Source organism: Poecilia latipinna, unplaced genomic scaffold (assembly GCF_001443285.1).
Source record: "Poecilia latipinna isolate Pla-1442-1.1 unplaced genomic scaffold, P_latipinna-1.0 Scaffold1405, whole genome shotgun sequence".
Lineage (NCBI taxonomy): Eukaryota > Metazoa > Chordata > Actinopteri > Cyprinodontiformes > Poeciliidae > Poecilia > Poecilia latipinna.
In genome coordinates this window covers 90,083-117,572 of record NW_015114021.1, presented here as the reverse complement: position 1 = coordinate 117,572, position 27,490 = coordinate 90,083, and the positions used below count along the sequence as shown (strand labels likewise).

General features: G+C 39.0%; 1 protein-coding gene across 4 annotated transcripts; it reads right to left on the bottom strand.

Annotated features, from left to right (window-relative positions):
- Positions 1–1,839: 1,839 nt before the first annotated feature.
- mapk8b (mitogen-activated protein kinase 8b) lies at positions 1,840–26,646 on the bottom strand. 4 transcript variants are annotated; one of them, XM_015056774.1, is made up of 12 exons: positions 26,319–26,646; positions 15,897–16,077; positions 15,046–15,175; positions 14,346–14,404; positions 12,848–12,986; positions 12,248–12,413; positions 10,964–11,035; positions 7,166–7,348; positions 6,560–6,684; positions 3,935–3,998; positions 3,002–3,079; positions 1,840–2,151 (listed from the first exon to the last, which is right to left on the bottom strand). In XM_015056774.1, exons 2-12 carry the CDS (start codon positions 16,016–16,018, stop codon positions 1,997–1,999), a joined length of 1,293 nt encoding a protein of 430 aa, XP_014912260.1. In that variant the 5' UTR covers positions 16,019–16,077; positions 26,319–26,646; the 3' UTR covers positions 1,840–1,996. The 4 variants fall into 4 exon arrangements, with proteins under 4 accessions (XP_014912260.1, XP_014912261.1, XP_014912262.1 ...); XM_015056775.1 differs by lacking the exon at positions 10,964–11,035 and adding an exon at positions 8,927–8,998; XM_015056776.1 differs by having other exon boundaries at positions 2,046–2,156; positions 26,319–26,645.
- Positions 26,647–27,490: the final 844 nt, after the last annotated feature.

The following is a 27,490-nucleotide window of genomic DNA, read 5'->3' as shown; positions in this document are numbered from 1 at the left end:
CATGGTCTATGTTAATGTGATTTAACATAGTTTAGTTAATATTCACCTAGTTGAACCATGAATCCAGATCCCATCACACATGAAGGCATAACTTGTTCTCCTTGACAAAAACCAGACTGTGGCCCCAATAACTTATAATAAATGAAATTGAACAACTCCACTTGAATTAACAGCACGCACAGCCTCACAAATTCCTCCTGGTCACATCTACAGAGAAATCTGCGCTAGTTCATCGGTCGGTTGGATCTGTCTGATCCAAACCGATCAATTGAAAAGATTTTTTTATCTTGTGTGCGGTCAGGGCCTGTGCTTTTACAAAGGATTTTTTTGTGTGGTTTCGCTTCTCCGAAACTAACAGATGTTACATGTGTCGCACTTCTGAGCGCCGCTCTCCTTTCCTGGGTGCGGGACGGTAACGTCTTCAGCTCCATTTGTTAAAACCACAGGGTGAGTTAAGTTTAATTCTTCGCAGTGGCGGCTGTGCAGCGCACTGCGCATGTTACGATCTAATTAACTTGTGCACCGTCATTTATTTCCTCAAGATAAACTGCCGGCTCCTCTGTTTAGACTATAAATGGATTCAACGTTGTATTCTCTTTAGTTTTCTCAGTTTTCTATATAATGGAGACTGAAGTTAAACACGGCATTTCTACCAAAGGTCTTGAATGCGCTTCCTAACCAGACGCTCCAAAGCGTCGGGTCCATAACTCTTCAACATGCTGCCAGCTCCCGGTCAGAAAGACGCATTTAGTTCAGTGTCCATGAGATGATATTATTGATTGATTTTAGCTGCCTCTGAGATGAAATCTTTGCGTAAAGTCTGTAATGTCTCCAACCTCTGGTGTGGATATACTTTTCAGAATGTCAACATTTCTGTCAAGTTTTTATTAGTTCCATGTAATATTTAAATGGTCTGTGAAGTGAGATCTCACTAGCTTTTCGCCATAATCATCAAAACAAACAGAATTACATATTGTGTATAGTTGATCTATACAGTAATTTTTTTTTTTGGGGGTGAGTTAATAAAATAACTTTTGATGACATTTCAATTCATTGAGGTGCATCTTCACCTGCTTTCCCTACTTTACTGAAGCACATGCTAGTTTCGCCACCGACGTCACAAACCTCACAGCACTTTACGTTTTTAAAGAAACTCTCAAATCACAACGACGAATCCTTCCACAGAACTTTTCCACCCAACCAGGTCCACGCCGCTCACACAAATCAGGAACTTCAAAGCACTTCAAAATAAACCGAACCCACGTCTTCCCTCTACTAGGCTAAATATGACAAAAGGAGACTCAACCAAATCTCAGCATTTAGTTGTGTTTTTTTCCAAATGGGAAGTGAAAAATATGAAAATTATAAAGCATTCATAAAAAGTGAAACTTTACAATGTAGGACGTAGTAGTGACTCATCGTGAGCAACCTTTTTTTTCTTTTCTTTTTTACAAAGAAATCAAAATTAGTTTCAAATAAATGGATATGTCATATGCAGCCAAAAAACAAACAAAAAAAAAAAAATCAAGATTCATAATGTTTTAGACTAAATCAAATAAGGGAAGATCAAAGAAGAATCTGGAAATTAAATAAGGTTTCAAAGGCTCACCGAAAGTTTGTATTGAAGACGAAACTGACAGCTACCGTCGAATCTGTACAAACGTGATCTACAATTATATGGCGAGTTGTAAAAAGCAGTAAGAAAAAAAATATATCAACTGTCGAAAGATCTTTCAAAAAAGAAAAATAGATCATTTTAGAGATCTTACTGTCGAATAACCATTTTCTAAAAAAACCCCAATAAATTATAGACAAAAAAATTTATATTTTAGAACAGAAACAAAAGTCTACGAATGATTATTTGAAAAAGGAAAACAGGATGAAGATCTGTTGTTTCAGACATTTTTCTTAAACAGCTATCTGACTAATACACTAAACTACTGGAGACGAGCACAGAGGGGAGGAGGGTGCTGTGGGGTGAGGGGAGGTGTGATAGTCATCTGCAGCAGCCCACAGGGCCTGTGGGGCCCGCAGGGCCAGCGGTGCCGGGGGCCGTCTCCAGGCTGCTGTCCGTGTCGGTCAGGGTGGGATCGGAGGACAAGGACGTGGAGGGATGGTGCTGCTGCCGAGGGCTGCTGCTCACTGCTGCACCTGTACTATGAGGAACAGGAAAAGGTCAGAGGTCAGTCGGTTACTGTTAAAAGGGGTGGAGGGGGTCGTGGGCAAACCTGAGACTGCAGATGGGAATTACTGCAGGTATGAGGTTTCTGTGAAAAAGAATAAATCTATGCAGGTGACATTTTATAGCTAAAGCTAAACAGCTAAATTAGCTAAATAAAAAGATTCAACTAATTCTAATTATGGCTTCACAGATTGAAGTTTTCTGGCCGATCAATGATCTTTAAACTGCCCAATGAGCTGCTGATTTTTTTAGATTGAAAAGTTGCTAAATATTATAATAGTCAGCTGGTCGATTTATTGGTACACCCCTAATTCTAAAAATCATTAATTAAGATAGATTCCCAATTATGTTTCATCCGATTTCTAATGGTCAGCTTTTAAAGATTTGTCAAATAAAAGGCTAATTAATGGTCAAATGAACTATTTGTCCCCATTATCTGACATTAGATGCAAAAAACAGTTACAGTCAATACAAAACACAACTAATAACAAAATGCTGGTTGTTTTGTGGTAAATATCTTAGGTGACAGTTTTTCTGTAGTTCTCTTACATTTATTGCAGGTCATAAATGCAGAATCTACGGTGGCCCAGAGTGGTCAACAGAATGTAAAAGCAACAAGTTATGCTAGAAAGTTTAGCATAACTTGCATTTTAGCTTTTGAATTTTATTGACCCTTCTAGGCCACATTAACAATCAGGGACTTTTGGTTGTGGACTGTTACTACATATTTAGTATTTAACAACATGCCTGCTCCTATAAATGAAAGATTATAGGCATAAAAGTTTGAATAAAAAAGAAACACAATAAAACTCCACCAACCTATAGACGCAGGCTGTCCCCTGATGACGCCATTCTTCGTCCTTTCCTCCCAGTCCAGCACTTCTTTATATATCAACTCTGCACAAATAGAACAATACACAGTTCTGCATTCAGCTGCTCTTTGGTTCATTCAGTTCAAAATGTAACAGGAGGAGAAAGGAAACGGTCACAGTTTGGTGATCTAAATGTAGTCTCTTATGTAAAGACTTTGGTTACTTTGAAAATAAACTTTTAAGGATTTACTGTAGAAAAAAAGTGGATTACCTGTTTGTAAAACGACAGATGTGACATTTTTATGGAACATTTTGTGTGTTTTACACAATGCTGAGAAAAATAAGACAAAACTAGTACAGAAGTAGATAAAAAAAATCATGTTGGATGTGATAAATCTACAAGACCTTTTTTTCTACATAATTTTCCACATGATAAAAAATGAAATATAAAAAGTGGAAAAACTTGTAGAGTCAGGCAAGGAGCGTCCATCAATCTGTCTGTTGTCTAAGCAGAAAAACTCCAGTCCCGGATTCAAACTCCTGACCTTCTTGCTGCTAGGCAACAGAAACTATCCATCATGCAGCCACAAGGGGCATTTATTAACTAAATGACAGTCATATTGGTGCAGAGTATTGAGAGTACAAACTGATATTTATTAAATGTGCTGCAGCAACATTCTCCAGGTTGGTTTCATCTAAAATTATTCAGAAAATGAATGTTTGCCTCTCAAATTACTGTGAAATGATCCCAAAATAAAAGACCATAAATGTTTCCGTCACTGATGTTTCAGGCTCATTTTAAACTTGCATGCGTCACTCTGATGTTTCCACATCACTGAATTCCACCACAACATCAGGAAATGTCTGATTTCTGGGTTAGACGACGTGACGTGTCGGCTGTTCACGGCGTGTGAAAAAAAGACGAGAGCTTCTCCTTTACCTTTCCACTCCTCCACTGTGTGCTCCCGCTCGTCCAGCTGCTTGTCTGTGATGGCGGGCGGCGGCTTTAAAACAAAGCAGAGACACAGACACACAGTCGGATGCTTTAGTCTGCCTGTTGAATGTTTCTCCTCAACAACAAGCAACGGGAAGCAGAAACATTCATTGTGTATTTCAGAGTGAATGAACAATATCAAGGCAGATAGTCTGGATGTCTGCAGTGTGCGCTTCATGTGGTTACGTCTAATCCTAATCCACACTTTGAATTTTCATGGTTTGTGGATGTTTCTATTTTATAATATTGGATTGGGTGGATGAAATGTCCAAAACTTTGGATATTGTGTTCTGACCCTAACTTTGCCTTAAAGTGCTCAACATCTTCATCACCGATTGTTTTCTTAGGGTGTTTTCACACCGGACAGTATCTTAGTAGACTCTGTTCGACTGGAGACCAAAGTTGCAACATTTGTGACATTTTTGATTCAAACCCTTTACCTCCTCACCTGTGGTGGCGCTACAACAAAAAACACAGAGTAGAAACGACATGAAACTCTGAAGAAGACACTGAGTGCAACTTCCTTCTTCACAAAATGGAAACAAAAATGGAGAGCCGTCAGGATTTTTCTTTCGTCTTTGGTAAAAAAAAAACAGTGATTTCTCTTGTTAGCGCTACACTTGCGCATTTGTTTAGTTGTATTTACCCATAATGCCCTGCACAATACTCAGCTTCCTGCTTTTGGAGCGGTATCTAGTCTACATGGTGTTCACATATGAATTCAAACCGTACCAGAGTTCACTTCAACTGAGCCCAGTAAAAGGTTTTTAGGCAAAACAGAGAACGCTTCAAAAGCAAGAAGCTGACTACAGCACAGGGCATTCTGGGTAAATATAACCAAAACAAACACAAGAGTCTAGAGCTAGCAAGAGAAATAGATTGTGGTCTTTTATCAAAGACAAAAGAGAAATCCTGCAACCTCTGAAATCTGACAGCACTCTTTGTTTCCATTTTGTGAAGAAGGTAGTTGTGTTTTGTGTCTTCTTCAGAGGTTTTTATATTGTTTCCTTCAGTGGTTCTTGGTTCAGCGCCCCCACAGGTGAGGAGGTGAACACATTTTTCCAACATATTTGGTTCAAAAATGTGGTTGTAGAGAAATCCTACAACTGCTAAAATCTGACACTCCATTTTTGAATACATTTCGTGACGGAGGAGATTGCGTTGATATGAGCTGCACCGAGTGAAAACGCAATAAATGTTGCAATTTTGGTTCTCATGATCAACTTTATGCTTCTAAAAAAATAGAAAAGCTCAAGGGGGTGTGAATAGATTTCCAGAGAACTGTAAATATTTAGGGTAAAACAAAAAACCTACAATATTGTGTATTCAAAACAAGTAGGTCTCAGTTTTCATTTTATGCTTTGTACACATTGTTGATCTTTTTTTGCCTTAATGGATTCACACGTTCATCCAACCCAGTTACCACTCATCCACAAGTTAAAGTTTGTTTGCACAGACCAGAAACGACCCGTCTTCTCCATCCAGAGACGGCCTGAGAGCTGATGTGATAATGAGGCGCCACATCGCAGTGTGTGTAGAAATGCACTTGTCAAATCTAAATGTTCAGTGTTCGTGACACAGGAGACGAATGAAAGCAGCCATTTGCTCCATATGCCAATCTGCCTGATTACAGTCATAAATCATGATGTGTCGGATGAGTCATTGTGTTTCTAAAGAAACTTCTTGTGTTCGTCACTGAATTCAAAGGCTGAACTTTGCAGCACAAACGTCTATTTCTAGTCAAGACTGTAGAACTTGAGTCTACAGGGTTTCTGCAGGCTTCACCAGCTCAAATTCAAGACCATTATGAATTCAATTTAAGTGCATCAAGACTTGTAACATAGTGGTTATGTTACAGGCTGGAATGCACTGTTCCTTTAAATATCTTTCTTTACTTGTTATCATAGCTGCATGTGTGGCTTTCTATTCTGCATTAGCCACCAAGGGAGCAAAACTGACATTTCTGGGGTTTGTTTGTGGCTCTTGGCAGTAGTTTTATGCTCGTCACACTGCATATGGCTCTCTATAGTCTTAATAAATGTAGCATCATATGGGTTGGCAACAACAGTGATACAATGGTGAAGAAAACGAACACCGTCCAGCTAAATGCAGATAAATTTGCAGTTGCTTGCTAATTACCGTTAGCCTCAATTGCCTCAAGTAACATGGATGCAATAAAGTTGTCTGCGTTCAACTCAATAATAAAAACTGCATAGATTTACATAGATATTAACAGTGCTGCCATCACAAAGTTTAAGATTTGTGATTAACGAATTTAAGGCCAACTTACCTTTTTATTAATCAATTTCAGACATTTTAAGACTTTTTAAGTGTGACTGGACACTCTTGATGTAGGAAACTATAAAAAGAGCTTCTCCAACAATACTTTCATAGTACGTATCGAGAGTTATAACTAATTATCCCAAAGATTTAAATATGATGACTACTATGATTTGCTATTGATGTATTTTCTAAATAAGCACAAATAAGGTAGGTTCTGTGGCTTTGAGCGATAAGTCCATCGTGACTCGTTGTTTCTAAAGCGTCTTTGGTTTGACCTGAAGTACTTACTGCCTCCACTTCAGTCGGATCGTACCACACGTTAATGTAAGGGTGCTGGAGAGCCTCGTCCACAGAGATCCGCTTGGAAGCGTCTATTACCAGCATTTTGGATAGAAGGTCCCTGGCTTGGCTCGCTGAGAGGAACGAGAAAAAGAAAAAAAAAAAGAAAAAATCAGGTTAGATATCTAATCTGTTCCAGCTGAGTGGGTTTGTTGTTTGTAAGTGTGATTCATTTCCAGCTGGAACCGGATGTCGGAGGTGGTGGGAGACGAAGCAGGGAATGACAGCTGAGAAATAAGAAACAGCTACAGAAAAATGAGCAAAAAAGGGAAAAGGCTTATTTCAGAAAAAGATGAAGGAGTACAAGAGTTTTTAAGTAGCTGGAATTAAAAAGTTGCAGTGTAGTTAAAGTTCCTCCAGGTTAGATTCCAATCTCTTCTCGATCAAGTAGCTTACAGATGAAGCAGCCATTTTTAACCTAGTTACCCTTACCTGACAGGTTAGAAATGTCTTACAAAAAGAAAAACACCCGAAAATATTTTTATAAGTTCATGTAAACCTTCACACCAGCTTTTTAACAGACTGGGAACCAAAAGAAGACCAGTTGGCGCTCACCTTTCAGCTTGTTGTGTTCAGAGTCAGCAGGGAACAGGACATCGGGGAAGAGCTTCTCAAAGCTGTAGCCGGCGTAACGCGGCCGGTTCTCCACGTAGGTCCTCACCGACTGGTTGAGCTTCATGAGGAACTCCTGAGACGGCGTCCCCAGCTGCTCGATCACCTTGTTCCACTGGTCAATATCTTGCGTGAACGATATTAAGAAAACTACAAAGATGGATCTGCAAACGCTCCAATCATGGTCGTAGATGAAGAGGAAAACACATTTTTCTGAAGATGGATGTTTTCCAGTCAGCCTCACTGAGAGGATCTACTTACCAAATGAATTCTAATGACCGCTACCGATTGTTTTACATGTCAGCTGAAGTTTCAGTTGCTCACCTTTAACTAACCCAGAGGCTGAAATATAAGAATTTGGTTTTTGTTTGTAAGAAGCAAAAAAAAAAAAACACCACATAAATACAGATGTAACACACAACACAACTAAATGCTTGTTGACATCTTTGTTCCACCTTTACAATAAACACAAAGGACAGGATTATATGCATAAAGGTGACTAAAGATAAGACAATTAGGAACATGTCTGTGGCTTAATATCTCATTACAACAGTTGACATTTCTGTGGTCAAAAAATAATACATTAAAGCTCTGATAATGATTTTTCCAAATCAAATAATTTTTTCTATACTTTGTTTTATGAAATGCATATGAACATAACTTGAACAATTATAAGTGTATAAAAAATGAAACAACTGGTAAATGTCATTTCTGAACTTTTTCAACCTACAAAGTAAAAGACCTAAATTAATGTGATTGCATAAATGTGTGCATCCTTAAAGCTGCAGTATGCAACTCTAATTAAAAAAATTTGTTTTACATATTTGTTGAAACTGTCATTATGTCGTGACAGTATAATTGGATAATCTCATTATTATTATCTCATAGTAGTTGGCGCGGGATTGGTTGTTTCCAATGCTAACAAGAAACAGCCAATCAGAGCCAGGAGGCGGGTCTTACTGCTGTGAATCATCCTCCATGTGGCGCTGCTCCTCTCACCCTCCCCCCTGGTTAATTCCAGTTACAGTCACTGTTATAGGAGGGTGTCCATACTTACGCAGTCATTTATTTATTCTCTTTTTTTGCAGAACATTTTGGTTTGTTTTCCACTGAATTTTACAGGTTTTACATCACAATAAAGGTTGAAAAAGTTCTGAAATCATTAATTGTGGCCTAAATTTCTTTTTTCAATATGACAAAAACCTGGTATGAGGGGTGGGTAAACTTTTAAAATCGACTGTGACTTTGAGCTAGATAACACTTTTAAGTTAGGTTACATCCTTTTATAAAAGTTGTGTAACTCGAAGAATAATAAGAGGAACATGCAAGTAATTTTCATGGCAAGAATGTCAGCAGAAAATCAGCCGATGCTGAAAAGTTTCTTTAGACCTGGACATCTTTCTTTGAGTTCATAAAATTAGTTTACTGAAATAAATAAAATTGACTATTTTTGAATTTTCACGTTGGAAAACTATGCTGAACCACCTGGAAATGTTGGTATTCTGAACAGGAGGAAACATCTCTCCAACCTCAACACAGCATTGGAAGTTGCTGAACTTTATCGCCCATTTAATATGGAGAAAACCTGAAGTTCTCGTTTTGTGTGCAAAGATGTCAGACAAACAGAGACTGAGTATTCAGATTACAGTGAGGTGGGGCTGGGGGGCAGGGGAGCAGTTGGATGGAGGTTTAACTTAAGGATACGATCAGTGCCTGGAAACAACACACTACCTCGGACCATTTCAGCCATGATGCATCCAACAGACCAGACATCAACTGAAAAATGAAATGACAACCACCAAATTAGCATGCAAACCAAAAAAGAAAGCAAACAGGACAACAATAAAAACAAAATGGGGGGAAAAATCAGAAGTAAAACTCATGATGGACATGAGGTGGCATGACAACGGAATGATTTCATGCGGTTCAGTGCATTCTGGTCGAGGTCAGGGTCCCACAAAGCTTCATCTACTGAAACAGATTAATAGTGCGTTTTAAAGGGGTTTTGTTAGAGGGTCACCAATTGTAGTTCTCTGACCGATCACTGATTTTAAAAAAAAAGAAAAAGATTTGCCAATGCCGAAGATTTTTCTTGTCTGAAAAGTTGCTAAATATATCAACAAAGTTGGCAACAGTGTGGGTGACTATAGCGACGCTCGCACAGCAAATCTTGATGCTCAATTAGGATTTATTTTTAATAGCTGAAATCTGCTTCTTTGGTTGTTCAGACTACTAATTAAATGCGACAGCAGTCACATTTTTGTGAATGGTTTAGAAACCTAAAGAGACCCCAAATAGATGTCATACAGCAGCGCACCGATTCTGGAAATAATAACGGACACATCCGACTATGAGTCAGTTTCAAAGTTTATTCAGCAAAATCAGTCAACAGCATCATCACAAGCTCAAAAGCATAAAGGAAGATATTAAAATTAAGGATAACTAATAGCAATGACCATTTGTGGAGCATCAACTACAACTTCTTCTCTAGATGCGTAGTCGGGGCTAAGCGGTGGGACTTCTGCAAACGTATTTTATAGTTTATAACTATCATTTTCAGCCACTGTTTACGTCTTCTGGTGCAAAATTATGACTCACGTTGTTTCACGTCAATAATGTAAAAGTCGGATAAAATGCAACATGACTGTTCAGACTGCAGACGCTTTGAAAACAATCAGATACGTCACTGAATTAATACCACATATGGAAGTGGCTCAAATCTGACTTTTTTGGGGGGGTAAAAAGACTGTTGTGAAAAAGTCGGGTATGTGGGCAAAAAATACAGATTTGGGCCAAGTTTGCCAGCTGTGTGAACCTAGCTTATTGCTAACCGTGTACATGTAGAAGTGAATGATAGTCAGTCTTTTCTCACAGCAGAGTGAAAGGGGACCGATTGTCCAATGGTCCGATTTTCAGACATTGCGATGGTGGATAAGATCGGTTTCTCATGCTAGCATCGGCTGATCTTAATCTACGTTAAAAATCGGAATTGCGCATCAAAACCTGCTGTGTGAACGTAGCCGTAGTCACAGCTAACTTAGCAAATTCGTCCTTATATTTAGCACAAGAAAATCTCACATTAAAGAGAAAAAAAAAAGTCTGCCAGTCAGTAAACTGCAATCAGTGCATCCCTAGCCGAAGCCCTTTATTATCATTGCTGATTTATCAATGCACCGAAATTTGTTACTGAATTTGACTCCTTTTTAATAAGTCGAATTTAAGAGATTGTTTTGATGTTGAACAATCCCTTAAATGTGAGACTCTGACTCTCGTTTCTGTGCATCAATGCAGCTTCTATATCCTCACTGCACCCCACTGCAGATACTTACAATTTAATTTCATGCAAACATAACCAAAAAAAGAGACATTTCTTTACTGATGGAGCTATAGAAAACAGCAGCAGCAGGAGGATAAATAAGGCTAATTTATGGTATTTTGACTTCTCCTCTGTTGAAAAGCAAACTATTAAAATTCCGTTGGGGTCTTTCATGTGACAGTCACAGCGCCGCTAGCGACAATGTTGCTGCTCGAGCGGATAGAGTTGTCTGTGTATCCGCAGAGACAGCAGGTGGGTGGTAGCAAGTCACATTGCCACAGGGACGGGGTAAAAAAAAATATATATATTTATATTTTTTTTTTTTTTAATTCAAAGAAATTGAATTTTAATAGTTGCATTTGACAGGAGAAAAAGTTAACATGAAAGACTTTGTGCAAACGTTCTGTCAAGCAGCTCAAGGATACAATCCCTTCCAGGAAAAAGGATTTTGTGGCGAACCATTTCTGCCATAATGCAGCCCACAGCCCAAATATCCACTACATGAGTGCAGCGTTGAAGGAGGGAGAAGAGAAGGGGAGCCACAGATGCAACAGGTCAGCAGGAAGAATTAGGGCCAGCGTTTTACTGTTCAACACCTCAAAAATACTGCAAGATAATCAAGCCTTAATCACCAAAAACTCACCTAGTGGTTATTATTACGCTCTGCTCACTGGCTACCATATCTGTGGACTATCAACACCAGACCTTGCTTTCAGGAAGACGCCATTTTGATTAGGAGGAAAAAATGGAAACCTGTCATTCCTGCCAGGCTGTTACACTTGCCTCACAGATAAACACTGTAAACTAATTCTGGCCCTGATTTTAGTGGAGTAGATTCTGGCAACAAAAAAAAAGTGTTCACGTCACTTCAACTTTTTGTATTTTGCCACAAAGGAGAAGAAAAATGAAACGTGGTTTTCAACACTTTTTAGAAGTAAAATTTGGACTTTTCCCAAACAGTAATGAGTAAATAGTTTGTAGAAGTGGCTCGGATGAAGTGGCTGTTTTACATGTTTCTGATGTTTATGACCACACCGCTGTGCAAGAAAAGCTCCAGCTCAATCAGTGTGGACAGAGTATCAGTGTGTGTGCTAAAGTGTGGACTTTGACTGGGCCATTTCAGAATAAGTAATACCAAAACCATCAGTCTCAAAACAACTTAAAAAATAGCTGGATTTCATTTTAAGACATCGGAGTGAAGAGAACCGACTACAGACGCAGGTCACACTTTTTCCGATTTCTATTAAAAGATTTTGAAAACCATAAATCCTTTTCTTTCACTTTGTGTTGGTCTAACAAACAAACAAACTAGAAGGTTGTGTTTGTGATCTTTATCCAGGTCTGAAGGAGAAACTGCTGAGTCATGCACAGGAGCCTGTTTTTCATAATGGCAGCTTTTAGCCAGGCCTTATTAAGCTCAAAACCAGAAACTTTTTAATAAAACATCAAACACATGCTGAAGCACTGCTGCCACCACCAGAGTCTTCACACAGGAAGTTCACCCCACAAAGCAAGGATGCCCCACATGCCAACTTCCCCTCTGAGTGTAACCTTTACCGAATCAGTGTGTGTGTGTGTGTGTGTGTGTGTGTGTGTGTGTGTGTTTGGGAAGTGCCGCTGAAACACCTCAGCAGGAGGGAGGGTGGGGATTAGGGACATGCAGCGGCCCAGTCCCTGACCAGCCGTTCCCCGCCTTCTCCATCACTCACCGTTGGCCTGGTAACCCATGCCCAGGATGACCTCGGGGGCGCGGTAGTAGCGGGTCACTACGTAGGGCGTCATGAGGAGGCCGGTGGCAGCGGTCCTGGCCAGGCCAAAGTCCAGGATCTTCAGTGTGCAGTCAGACTTTACTACAATGTTGCTGGGCTTCAGGTCCTGCACCGAAAACACAAAAACATAACAGACCATTAAAAACTGATCGAGCTGATGGATTTTGATTCATTACAGGAAGTCAAATATTCTGTATCGGTTTGAGTCACTTGAGAGTTCCTACATATTTATTACAGAAATGAGGACATTTTCAGGCTGAAAATGACAGAAAATTAACATTTTTAAATCATTAATCAAAAAGGGGATAGGGATAGATGGATAACAAATGGATAGCGACACATATCGGAAAAATAGCACACAATAGCGACGCATGGTAACAGAGACAGATAGCAATGGATAGTGAAGAATAGCAACAGATAACGATGAATACAGATGCACAGTAATGGATCGTGATAAATAATGATGGATAGTGACGTATAGTATCGGCTCCTGACAGACAGCGACAGCTGCCCAACACATGGTGTGTCAGCAGGACCCACCCTGTGTATGATGCCTGCAGCATGGAGGTGTTTAATCCCACACAGCATCTGGTAGAGCAGGTAGGACAGCCTCTCGTGGTCCAGCTCCATCTGAATCACTTGACACAGGTTGGCGTCCATCAGCTCCATCACTAGATACCTGCAGAGAAACAACTCCTGTTACCATGGATCCTCACAAAGGAGGCACTGCAGCATAACCTTCACATGTTGGCCTAAACCAGGCTGCACTACATGAACTAGTCCTGCTTTGATGCCACTCTGCAGACCATGTGGTTATTAGACAGAAGCTGGAAATATGATCGTCTAAAAATGGAGAACAAATGCCAGTCCCATACACGTCTTCACAAATTTCAACAACATGCAGTCACGGCTCCTGTGATGCACATGTGTGTTCATGTAAACAGACAACAAACCAAATGGAGTCTCCTCTCATCCTCTATCGCTGACTGAGTCTGGAAGCCCTCCGGCCGTGATTTGTCCACTTTCCTTTTTAGCTCCAATCAGGCAGACGGAGCCGCATAGAAACACACAGCCGAACCCTCTATTACACACACACACACACACACACACACACACACACACTTTCTTTGTGTTCCATTAATCATGGGAGCGCTCATCATACTTCATAAAACAATAATCATTTGTTATTTATGTAATCTAATGTGACCTACTGAAATGTAGTACTGAGATATACTCCAGTTTTTGGAAATTTAAAAACTTACTACAGGCATATTTTGTTGAGGCGAACCCAGTTTAAACACTTTAAACTTCAAAGCAGGAACATTTTATAACTTTTTTTTTTTACAACCATTCTAATCCCAATTCCCTCAATTACTATGATGATTACATTCTAATATATCTTAGATAAAAACTCGAGACTGAAAGGAAAAATGACCACAAGCAGTTTCCATAAAACAAGGACTTCCACTTTGAGCTAAAGAGAAGAACTGCTGTCCTGAAATCCATTTCATCCGAGTTGTGTCAGTGTATCCACAACTCCCAGAGAATCAATAAAAATTGACATCATTTTCAGGTTTGCCTGAGCTCTAAACTGGGCTCTAGTTCAGTTGGTTATCTTTATCAGAACTTTGTTAATGCTACGTGTTGCCTTGGAATCTGGAGGGAGATTATTAGCATCATACAATGTAGGGCTGAAACGATTGTGTTATTTATATTCATTGTGATTAACAGGTTACTGAAATAGCCATCCAATTAATAATAGTAATCGATTAATGATATACAAACTAGAAAATAAGGACATTTGTTCAATAAACTGACTCAGAGCTGTAATTTAGCCAAAACTGTACAAAAATACATAAACATTTTGCATTTAAGATGAAAAAAAAAAAACCCACCTTTGTTTATATGTTTTATCCGATTAATCGATTAATCTTCTGAACAACTGAGCAAATAACTGATAGCTAAAATAATGGTTAGTTGCAGCCCTGAGTCCAACCAATAACTCAAACTTCACAACCAGAGAGACATCCACACTCACACATCTTGGAACTCCTCCAGTGTCTTCTGAGGCGTGAAGACGTTTAACAGGCCGATGATCTGGGGAAATAGAAAAAAAAACTTCAAAATGCAGGACTTGTAATGATCTCTGCAGACCCCACACATTCTGGACACAAGCCATTTAGATTTTAACCTTCAGAGTGCCATTTGTTAAAAACAGCCGTCAGAGACGGCAGTGAACACTGAGACCAAACAGGCTTAAATGCATTACCAACATTTATATCAGACACATGGCTCTTCATAAACATACATGTTCTGTTCCTTTTTTTTCATGTAAAGCTGGAAACCAAAGTCAGATTCCTTTTTCTGAACATTCTTCTGTCAACAGCAGAAGGGGAAACCAGTGGATTGATGTATGATGGTAATACTGATGAGCCGGCAGCTTCCTCGTTTACTCTCCGTCTCTGAATATGGCTGCATATCAGTAGATGATGTTTTTGTAATGAAGACAGATACAGCCCAATTAGAGGGATGCACAGTGACGGCTAACATTTTCCAGAGATTCCCTCAGGGTCAGCTTCACTCTGACTGAACATCTCGGCCTCTCTCTACTGAATCTTACTCGTTTGTCACTCTGGACGCTGTGCTGCCTCAAATATACGTTTGTTTGTTTAAAGTCAGCTTTAATTGTGTGATCACTAAAACCAGGAAGATTAGAACGGTAGAAGCGGAGCTCTTACGTTCTTGTGGTTGACACATTTCATGAGCACCAGCTCCCTGTAGGCCCGCTTGGCGTGGGTTTGGTTCTGGAAGGGCCGGCTCAGCTTCTTGATGGCAACGTTCCTCTCCAAGTTGTGGTCATACGCTGAACTGATGAGACAGAAATAAAAGAGAAAAAAATGCAGTTAGTAATGATGCATCTGGGAAAAATTAAATTTACCGTTTGTCACAGTTATTTCTTATATACGTTTTGATTTATTTTGCAAAAGAATAAAGAAAACCCCAGGAACAAAGGGACATTTTCCCCTTTGTTAAGATATTTAATCTGTTTAGCTTTAATTTGAAAAGTGACTGAATATGATCTCCCAAAATGAAGGAACTCAGCTGGCCTATTTTTTGGTGCACTCTTATCAAAAACATGTCTTCCCTCACATCTTTAGCTGGATGCGGAGAACTCCTCTCCTATGTATATAGAAAATTGCATCACGATAGGAAAAAAACTGTTGCTAGTTATGATTTTTTTTCCCCCATTACCATCTGCAAAACTTCACCAAAATGTTCAGCTGAAAGTTTTGTTTAAAAAGCAGAGCATAGCATAAATAGAAATGAACTGACCCACATCTATAATGTCTAATAGTTCTTTCATCTCTTCTCAGAACGAACATTAAGTAAGAAGGAACGAGGTGAAGCCGGCATGGAGTCACATTAGCACTTCTTTGTAGCTTGTGTGCTGCTAATGTATCAATAACAAAGAACAGTAAATATTTAATTCACTGGAGCAAGAGGTAGAACTTAAGAGCTAATATTTGTTAGGAACACTGAAATATCGTCAAACATCAGTTTTTTGTCCCTGTCAGAAACCCAGACTCACCAGACAATTCCCTGCGCTCCGGATCCAATAGGTCTGAGGTTCTGGTAGCGCTTCAGGACCGTAAAAGTTGAATCGCCCACGTCTATGCTGTAATACTCCTTTTCACGCTTGTTCCGGTTCATGATGAAACCTTGGTAGAACTCTGAGGCTGGGCATCCAAGAAGGGCAGGCCTCTCAAGATCTGCAGTGGAGACGGAGCATACGCTTAGGTTCATTGAAAAAAAAAAAAAAAAAAAAGAGATAAAACAAGGGATTTTGTTAGAGGTGAAAAAAAAATTCTGCTCTTAAACATATATATTTTTAAAAACAAATAATTTACTTATAACCATTTTCTTTATGTTAAAAGGTTAAAATTATATTTTTAAAAAATGTGTCGGTGTTTATTTTGTTGTAAAATCCGCCGCACCTTAAACTCCAGTCCGTGAAAATATTATTATTCATTCATATTTTATTTGACCATGAAACTAAAGAATTGCGCTGAACATAGATGATTCTCTATTATGACAGAAAATATTAATAAAAAAAGAAACTTAATTTGCATCCGTTTACTGACTGGCTTTAGTGGATGCAGAGTTTGTTTCCCATCTTTTGCAAAGTCACCATCGTGTGGCTGTCAGTGAACGCACCATGAAACGTAGAAACGCATCACAGAGATCGTATAGATCCATTTGTTGGGGATTTCTTGGTGATAATTGAGCTTTTTTTTGTTATTGTTGTTAACGTTGCCTGTGAAATTCCACTCAGTGTTTTCTAGAGTATTCAGGCTTTGTTGGCTGTGAACAGAAGGAAAAATGGAAAACCACAAACTGTACACAGAACCAGTTCAACCGCCCGGGTCCCGGCACCGGTTCAGCAGTATGACAGGTATGTCAGTGTGTCAGTACCTCACAAAGCAAAAGCATCTTTAACACGGGGTTTCTGTAAGACGGACTTAACTCAATTCAAGATTCTTAGAGATTTTTAGGATTTAAACAAAATCAAGTTTTCACATAACTTGTATCAAAGTTACATAGAAACGCAACATAAAATCAAAGTTACGTTTTTACATGGAAAAAACGTAAGTAGCCCGTTTCATGCATCAGCAGCATGTTTGGCCTGTATATAATAATAAACTACATCAGGATTATTGATCACAGTGGATGTGACGAGGATGGACAAACATTTTGATCGATTTTCTTTTTTTACTGGTTTATAACTTATAAAAACTCAAGGTATCAATAATTGTCTCTCATACCTTCCTCCAGATTTTTTTATTCCACCTGTTATTTTTAATGACTCCCTTCGCAATTATTTTATTGATCAAGTATTAATTGCTAATAACTTTCCACATATACACAACTAAAGTCAGGTCTTGCTCCTGCTACAATAGCTGCATCTCCATTGACCATATAATTTCGCAAATGTGAAGTTCTACAATAAATTTGTTTAAAGAAAGTGCCCCAATTTTGGAAAAAAACAACAAAATAATAATTTTTCAGAAAAATGCGTGTTATCAGCTTTAGCTTTTAGAGAGAAATCAATAGATGTTGATAGTTTAACATCTCAGTACCGGTCCGATAAGTAAAACTGGACATTAACAACTGACATCTTGTTCCCTTTTAGTCATTTTTTATGGTGTCTAAAGGCTAGGGGAATATTCTACAAAGGTGAATAGTGGTTATTGGGTGTAACAGCACTATCAATATCAGACTTCGGTACTGGCCCAAATTTCAACCCTTACAGGTCAAATTGGACCAAATCAGCAGGACAGAACATCACATCAGAACTCAGACACAACGGAAAACAATCAGTGCAGCTGCAATTATATTGAAATGGATTTCTTCTGATGTAGATGAAACCAACTCCTTAAAGAGAATTGTTGTCATAAATGATCAACCTTAAATGTGCAAATGCAGGCCTCATTCTACAAGGCTCAATTAAAGTCTACAATCACCAGCAAAAGCTCTGATTCAGATGGCAGAAAATCAACCTGGTCATGCACACAATCCAACACGGCATCAATTCCAGAGATTACTGCGCCTCTGAAATGCATCAGATGAACTGTACATGTAGTCTGCATGAAATCTAAACGCTGGGGTTATGGAGCAGTGACCCAGGCAGAGGGAGACAGGAAGCAGGAAGCAGGGTTTCATGCTGGGTATGAGGATGACAAACCATTAGTGGGATTTGGAGCACTGAACTGAGAAGATACAGGCTTTGCAGAGACTTGTCTAAATACTGCCATCTTACCCTGCCAATTCCCTTTTCCCATCAGTAAACCTACAAGTCTTTTCCTCTTCTCCCACCCCTCTATTCATAGGTAACCCCGGTTCTTTAGTTGGTCCGGTTTATCTGAGCCAGTCCTGGGAGCAGATAAGGCAGGAGCAAGCAACACAAAAGCAGCAGCCTGATTAAAAGTCAGTCAATTGACAAGATGGTCAAAGATTGATTGCATTGCAACATTTGCTCTGAAAACTGCAGGTACAGAAAATAACCGATTCTATAGAGAATCACAATTCCTAATCCTGGGGATTCAGAGTCAGAGTTTGCTCCAGTACTATAAGCCTGGTGAGCCACCAGGCTTCACTTGCTCCCCACCAGGCTAAGCGTTGTTTGTTTTAAATGGGGTTTTTTATAGATCAGTAGCAGTGACAGTAAAGATGGATTAAGCCATGTTTATAGTTGATGCACTGAACGTTCCTGCACCAGCCCATTAGAGTCACATTCTATTATTTCCAAATTATGATCCCTGCTGTGTACCTCCAGATTTTTGAAAAAAAAAAAAACAAAACAAAAAAAACATGGTGGACCACTGGTGGACTACCCTGGTGCCTCTACCAGCAGGCTGAAAATGCTGAAAAATTGAATGTCTAAATTGTCTTTGCCGCTCCTAATTGCTAGTATAACACATATCACATTACCCGCCCACTCATCCGCCCTAGAAGTCTGTCCACCATATGTATTTTGATGAAGTCTTTGATATTTTTTTTATTTAAGAAAAAACCCATGCAGCTAAACTAACATAATACTGATAATTTAAATTACAGAATTTTATTCACAAACCTATTTTTTGTTTAATTGTAGGCTGATGAAATTTGATACAGCATAGAACCTTATTGAATTGTTTTAAATAAATCTTTTTTCTTCTCAGTCACCTAATTTAGACAGAATCTGTAGAACGTTCAAATAGAAAACCGTTTCTCAATCAAATCAAGACTCTAAAAATCGGAATGGATCGCTAGACACTGAAAGGTCCATCCAGGTGTCTTGGACCGCTGAATGGTTGCCATGGGAGATTAAAGGATTTCTCAAGCATGCATGAAAGAATCTAGGCAACACTCTAGGTATTTGATGAAGGAATAGCATTATAACATGATGTACAGCTCAAAAAAGTAAATTTAACATAACACTGCCCCTTTAAAATTCGCATGACAATCCCCACCTTCCAACATGGCAGCTATAGTGATGCTTTTCTTAAGTAGGAACAGAAAGGATTGGCAGATTTGACTGAAAGTGGATTACTACAGTCACCCTCAGCAAAAGATTTAAGGCTGGCGTGTTAATTCAACTGAGAATTGATGCTTAAAAATTCTGTACACAGACAATTTGTACGTAATCTCACAGACCTGAAGTAATTTTGCAAAGATGAATGGACAAACATGTCAGTCTCCAGATGTTTAACCCTCAACTGACTAGCAAATGTCTGTTGAGGATCACCGAGCGATCAGTCTTCGACATAACTCTTAATGCAACAAAAACTCTTTGCATCTTTTTTTCCTAAAACAATTTGAAACATCAATCCTCCAATTAGTAACTATCCCATGCTGTGTGTTGATCACTGGTGGAAAATCCTAGTGAAACCCAGTGAATTTGCATGGTGTGACACATGAAGAGCAAGAGTTCTGAACAGCTTCTGCCTGCTCCTTTCCTCCGAGAGATGCGTGATGCTTTCTGCTTGGCTTCATCTGCGTCGTATTCCCCCTTCCCTCCTGCCATATTCACCTCATCTCAGATCAGAAGTGCATCTAAGCAAAACCGTCCTGGGGCACAGAGAGACGGAGAATGTGTTCACATCACTAAAGAGCTGAAACACAGTCATCTTCCCCTACAGAATGAGGCTAACAGGGGGCTGTTTAGTTTAAAACAAAAAAAGAAAAGACATACACAAGAGTAAACACAGATAAGAAAGCAACAGCTGTAAAAACAGTCCTTGTCCATTCTTATCAGGGACACTTTCCACACATTTTCTCGGTATCAGAGCTACAGCAGGCCTGATATCCTGTTGCTTTTGCTCTGTTAAGGGAAAAAAATACAACTAATTTATTTGTAAGTGCTGAGTTGAGAGTGAGGACACTTAACAGGGGATTTTTTTGGATCTGGTATGTTTTAGCAGTGTGTGTAGAGCATATGTACTGGGATCAGGAGTGTGGAAATCACAGTGTTTCAATGTGTCAGGATGGGGTCCTGACACAGATGTAATTGGAAATAAAGTTAGCTCTTTAGCATCAGGTTCTGTAAAATACCATTAGTGTAGCGCTTTAGGTTTAGTGCAACCAACTTTTAGCTACTATTGAAATTAGAAAAAGACATTCTGACTCCATACAACTTGACCTCGGTGAAAAAATAACTTGTCCTTTTCCCAAATAACTGCCGGTTACCACCCTGCCTTATGAGATCGACAGATACATCGGCCGGCCGATATTCGTGGACTTATTGATTATATATTGTGACATGAGGTAATATTTCTCTATTATTTCTAACAGTACTAATGTAACATCAGTATTCCATTTTCATTGCTTCCCCAATCATATACTTTTGATCAGTTTTCAATAACTTTTCTCTTTTTCATATTCAGTATTCATTTAATGCAATATTGTTATTTACTGCAACATTTCATTTAATTATTTTCTCTATATTAATGTTTTTATTTACTGCTACTCTTAAATCATGCATTGACTTATTTTCAATATTTCCTTTTTACATTTTGTCCATTCTTGTTTTAAATTGGTATTTGATATAATCGTGTCATTTTTATTGTGTAAATCAAACATGGGGTGAACAGAAGGAAAAAAGGCAGCAAACATCTGTGATCAGTTAGACTGATGTCAAAATAATTGGCATCTTCCTTAAAAAATCTGTATCAGTGTAGCTCTAGTTTGCTAGCATTGCTCTAGCAATGTCATGTACCACCAAATATGGCAGCCAGCAAACTTTAGCGATTGATTACATATGCTGAAAATGCAAAGTCGACTGTGACTTGGTGCAATGTACAGACATGCTACAAAAATCATTTTTCATCTTGTCGGTTGCAGAAATAATAATCAGAAGTCAATTCTAACCAGTGTATCTCTTCCCAATCTGAGAAAATCAATTAAAACACACTTTGAATCTCAACGTTTAGCCATGGCTACTATGTGTGGCCATTTAAGGGACTGCTAATTATTCTGGTACGTTCGCCATCTTTAACCTTTGAGATGTTTCTGCCACAGCATGTTAGTTTCCTCACATAATATAACTCAACACCCCTTCATGTCACATTTAGCCTTTTTTTTTCTTTTTTTTTAACAAGCAGCAAAAACTGTCAGCTTAATTTGTCGCAGAAACTGAATCACTTCTGACATGAAAATGCCAAAGCAAATATAGCTGACATTAAGAGTGTATATATTTACTCCCCGCAGAAAGTATGTTTATGTGAATAGGTTGTTTCAGCCATCATCAAGTTCTCCCTGAACATCCAGATCCAGTTTGTGTTGACTACAACTCTGGCTAGTCATCAGGTGTGCTCTTCCTGACAATATATGTACCTGAGAGGTTTGATATATCCAAACACAACCCAGCGTGAGGGGTCAGAGGTCTACACCAAAAACATACATATGGCGTCTGAATATTACTGCCCAGTCACAGAAATACCTTGAGATAACCCGTTACCGTGGGGATATGAAGCCTCGGAGCTAAACTGAACAGCTAGCAGAGACAGCTACAGCTACCGCTGTCCATCGCTCCGTAGCTGGGAAACACTTGCATGGACTGCCGGTGAGCTGGCTGAAACAAGGCTACGCTAATGACTTGTTGACAAATGTGTCTGTTTGGAGACTTTTTGAATGGGCAAACCCACTGATCGTGATTGAGTGAGGACTGAAAGCAGCACCACATATTATGCTTATTAAATTAGTGCAGTTTTTAAACTAGGAATTTATTTGTCCAAACAACTGTTAAATATAGTGACCAAAGAGCCAAGTTAACAACAGTGAAGTAAGGCCTGTCATGATAAATTTTGCTGGACAATAAATTTTCCCAGCAGGTATTGCGGTGATGTTTAGAGACCATCTTCAAGTAATATAATAAAGGCATAATAATGCAACATATTCTCAAAGATCAATAAATTTAAATTCTAATGAGCATTTAACACTGGAACTAGAAGACATTTTAAATATCCAAAACAAATAAATAAAATAACAAAAAAACAAGTCAAATGAAATATGAGGTCTCTGTAAACAAAATCGTCCTTCATGAAAAAGAGCCAGAGTTTATTTAGCTTTAATTAGGGATCCTTAACTGTGGGAGACACTTTCATGGAAAACCAATGTTATCCACCGATTTTATCTACCCCCAAAAAAGTGTGAAAATCAGTCCACTGTTGCAAACTTAGAAACTTTGTCGCAATATTTGGCGATTTTTCAAACATAAAAAGCAAATCAGCATCGACTAAAATCGGAATCAGGAGGTCAGGTTTTTTAAAGATCAGTGATTGGCCAAAAACCTGCAATCAGTGCACAGCTAATCTAGATCCATTCAGGTTTGGTGCAGCAGCATGCAGATGAGATGACTGTTAAGAGCCGTGCTCAGAGATACTGTCAGTGTCAAAAGCAATAATTAAGTCACACCTTGACCCAACTGCTGAAAGTAAAAGATCAATAAACCCCATGCACACTAAAGATGAAAAACCATGACAACATAAGTCTGCTCCAACACCACAGATGAGCTCCACTCATGAGAATCATTCCTCTACATGAGCCTCGGTCCTTTTGCTGATCACTTCTTAGGATCTAATCAGGGCTGAAACAATGAATCAGATTAATTGTGATGAATCAATTAAACTGTCAACTAATTCAGTAATCAAATAATCATTAACTGGAGTACAGAGACTAAAAAACACATTTTTATGAAAGAACAACACACTCAGAGTGGTAATTAAGCCAAAACTGAACAAAAATGTATACATAAGAGAGAAAAAAATTCTAAATATGCGTTATCCAGAACTCCTCAGGTGCTATAGTTTTAGCTTCATTTGGTTCAAATTCTGTTAGAAAAATACAAATAAAACTCCTATTAAGAGCCTTTTGTTATTCAAATATTAATCTGTTAATCCAAAAATTAATCACCAGATCAGTCATACACTTCATAAGGCCTGAGCTTTTCTAACATGTTGAGGTTAGGAGTATTTTTAGCTGCAGATACATTCTTTGATACAAATGAGCAAAATGTTCACTAGAGGAATTTCATGTTATTGTAATTTATGCAATAAATGCTTACTTTCTTATTTTTAAAAAAGAAAGACATTTAAATACTTGTTTATTTGCATCTTTTAAATTTTTTTTAATATTGTATAAAAAGGCAGAAGTGATTAAATGAAAAATCTGCAGACTTTTCAATTTTCTTTGTCAGAATAATGGATGGAATAAACGATTATTAAAATAACTGTCAGCTACATCCCTAGACTTAATGTTAATCAATTTTACATAGTGAAAAAAGAAATTAAAGTAAAAGTATTTGTATGTAGTTAAGCCTTCTATTATCCCCAGCTGTTTGATTGAGGATGAACTTTGTTTTACCACCTTATGTCTTATTTGCACAGAAACACGAGACGTGAGCTTCGGACCTGTTTGCACAGCGATGGCCGAACAACAGGAGGACAGAGAAACACCCAACCATGAATCTACGTGACTGTTGGCCGAACTGAGACATGCAATTCGTGTCTCAGTTCGTGTCTCTACGGTATTTGGATCTTTGCAACCAGATCAGACAAAGGACAAACGGCACATTCAACCACCAACTCAGTACACATCTTTACGTACAGATGCTTGCATGCCGAGATTCTGGCCACCTTTCACTTTTTGGTGCAGGAGTCAGGTTTCTTGGTGCATTCCCCTGCAGCAGTGTGCAGTGCATGGAGCCAAAAACATCACTACACAAGCGTCTCAGATCAATAGTGGAACAAGATGCATTTACTGGAAACACAGACAACACGCAAGCTGAAACCTACCTCAGCTTGCTTCAGCTATGATCAAGCTTGATTAATAACGACACTGAAGATGGGTGTGTCCAACCGAATTCAGGCGCCGCGTCCTTTGAAGGACGTCGACGGAAAAGGCTAGAAGTGAGTGGTGGACGGTCAGGAACAAACAAACTACTGAAAACAGTTCAATAGTTGATGTGTTCTGTTGCGTTTTGAAGTAAGACGTCACACCCCTCAGCTCCTTGCTGGATGGTAAAAGGTTGCTTGCTGATGATGACTAGCACTGGTGTTAGCTGTCGAGTTATCAACAGAACGTGTTAAATTTTAAATGTATGCGTGATGTATAAAAGAAGAAGGGACGCGGTTCTTTGCTACCAATTGTCAACTCTATGACGACTACAAAACGAAGTCAGGAAAAAGTTCTAATTTAACAACATAGTGAGGGAGAGGAAAGAAGGTCAGTTTTGCTAGCTTGACTTTGACAACTTTAACTTGTAGATGTGCTGCAGAATTATGTGAGTTTCGATTCAGTTAAAAAAAACAAAAACAAAGGCAACCTACACACCAACTCTCTGGCAGATTATGAGTAGATTAGGAGTTTAAATTCAATAATCAAACACCACTGTGTTAGATGAGCTAACAGCAGCAGTAGCTAATCTACCGCAGCAATTACTTAATCACAAAATAAACATCAAACCTAAAAACATAATACTGCAACGGACTTAATGTTCTGTTCTTTGTGTGGGGAAATGATGGAGGGTTCTTTGGTGTTGAATCTTGAAACATATAGTGGCGCTGTTGTCAGTTGCTATGGCAACAAGTGCGTGGAGAGCGATAAAAAGGTGATTTTGAGTTCTTCAATTACTTTTCTGTTTTCTCTTTGCTGTGGAGCGCAGCCCTAAGTTAATACCTACATCTCTAAGTTTCTTTTAGTTAAGGAGTTAAAGATAGAGAATGGCACCAAATGGATCCCTTCTTTAAGCAAAGGCCAACTCCTTCAACCTTAAAATCTCAATGCTATTGGTATAATAGCACGTTGCACTAATATGATATAGTTGAGAAACCTAAATAACAGATTAAAAACAATAAATATTTTTGTTGTGGAGCTCATATGTCTACTTATTCAATAATCTAGCAGCAAAAATGCTACATTTTTTTTATTAAAATGTGAGTAATTTTGATTGACTACAGACACTGTAGTTAACTCAATTGAAAATTTCTCACCAATAGCATATGGATAAAAGCAACTGACAGTATAACTGACAGTTTTACCTTGTAGTGAGTACCTCGTTTGCAAATGCCGCCCTGGGCAACTGCCCATATAAAAAACTGGGTATAATATTCAGCATAGCCAGCATTTTAAAACTACTAATGATTTTGGCAAATGTGCATACCCAAGCCTATTTATGAAATCAGTCATTCTGATAAATATGTTAGTATATTTAAACGACAGTGGGTTATTTTTTTGCTTTACATTCATTCAGTTTCATACTAGCCCTCAACAGAAACATTATGCATGAGCCATTTATTCATGAAATAATCGAAACAGGAATTGGGTCGCCAAATCAAATTGTGTTTAGGGAAGCATAAACGTATGAACCGGTGTAGCATTGACCTTTTACAAAACAACATACAAAAACATAGCCTTGAGTCAGAAAAAGGCAAACACTTGACTATACGCTCCGTTTTACGCTAGCTTACACAAACATGCCCTTTACAGTGTTACCTACTACAAAAGGTGTCGGCTTTTAAGGTAGCAACTGAGCTAAGTCGCATTCAAAGTTGAGGCAGTCAACTTGATGCTAGTTGCTGGAAGCAGGGTATATTCAAAGGCAACAACTGGTGCTCACTGTTTACATGGAAGCTGGTATTCTGGCTTTATATGAGCACTGAGTGGAGGTCACCGTTATAGCTCAACATTATGATAGTTTTATGATTAAAAACAGGAGCCGGGGTTTATTTACGGTGCGAGCTCGTGCTAAAGTGTGCGCAGCGCCGACATAAATATGTAACTGTAGAGTGCTTCTCAGCAGTCACTCAGACTGGCTGCCTTCTCGCCTTTAGGCCAGACCTGTCCTGCCTGCTGTGCTGCTCTTCCTAAACGCTACACTAATTTAGAGCAACTCCATTCGGCCCATCCCTCTCCCCCACGGCTGACAATACCACGCAGAAAACAGGTAGAAAAAAAACCTAAACGCAGAGCTCACCCCTCTCCGGTTAATTCCAGCAGTGTCGACCTGCAGCAGCCGCCGCCTGCTGCCTCCCTCAGACGCGAGCTGGACGGGTTTTTATAGGCAGGAAATCCTGGTGGTCTTTAATCCACGTTTTCCCCCCCCAACAGACGCACTCCCGTTAGCTCTCAGTTCAGCAGGCCGGGGTCGCCACAGTAAACATGTGCAGCTCCTACGTAGCCTAATCTCGGTGCTTCCGCGACACAGGCACTTTCTGCCATTTCATACCGACGTCGTCGAAACCTTCCGATGTTTCCTCGGCTGCACAATGAGAGCCGGGGGACGTTCAAGAGCGGCCCGGAAGAAACTGTTTTGCAACGTTTCAAAATGACGTCGCGCGCGACGTGTTATTTACGCTTGCATATACAGTAAACACATTTATTTAGCCAAGAGACATTATAGTATTCTAAACATATTAGCAAAAATACAATAAGTCATCAACAAGAAGTTTATTTTTACTAAGAATTATATTTAAAAACTCATCCACATGGGGTGATATTTCTGGTTTACTTTGATGATTGAGGTTTGCAGCTCATGAAAATTCAGAATTCCACTTCTTAGAAAATTATGAAGGACCAAAAATAAAACGGGGTTTTAATTCATTATTAATATTTATGGCTCTCACTCACAGTGGAAGACTGCTAACCTTACAGTCCTCCAATTAGTGACATCTTCAAATAGAAGGGTAAGCTACAAAATGGGATTGCTAAAGACGTTTGCTGTTCACAAAGTGCTGCTTCCAATCATAACAATGGAAAGTTGAGTGGAAGGGGAAAGTGTGGTTTTAAAAAAGGCATATATATATATAACTAGATGATGTCGGCCTTGAGATAATTGTGAAACAAACCCCATTCCAAAATTACATGAAGACTTACAAAGTGTGCACTGCAGGTGGCGTGCTACTGCCCGTAGGATCCGTGAAGAGTGTCTGCAAACTTCTGGTGGTGGTGGCATCATGCTGTGGAGCAATTTTGCCAACAATTTTGCCAACAGCGGCATTGGTATTTAGGTTTAGGGTCAGTTGGTTGGTCACTTTGCCAATAACTACAACAAGTGTTAGCATTATGGTGTTAGTTTCATGCCATTCCATTGTTCAGCTACAAGTACAGTTGGCGTAATATAGAAATTTTTATACGAGATAAAAGGTA

Coding starts and splice junctions, on each gene's coding strand:
- mapk8b (XM_015056774.1), bottom strand. CDS start 16,018: ATGAACCGGAACAAGCGTGAAAAGGAGTATTACAGCATAGACGTGGGC. Junction 15,176..15,896: donor GGAGCGCAGGGAATTGTCTG/GTGAGTCTGGGT, acceptor CTGTCTCATCAG/TTCAGCGTATGACCACAACT. Junction 3,080..3,934: donor CACAGTGGAGGAGTGGAAAG/GTAAAGGAGAAG, acceptor CTATTTGTGCAG/AGTTGATATATAAAGAAGTG.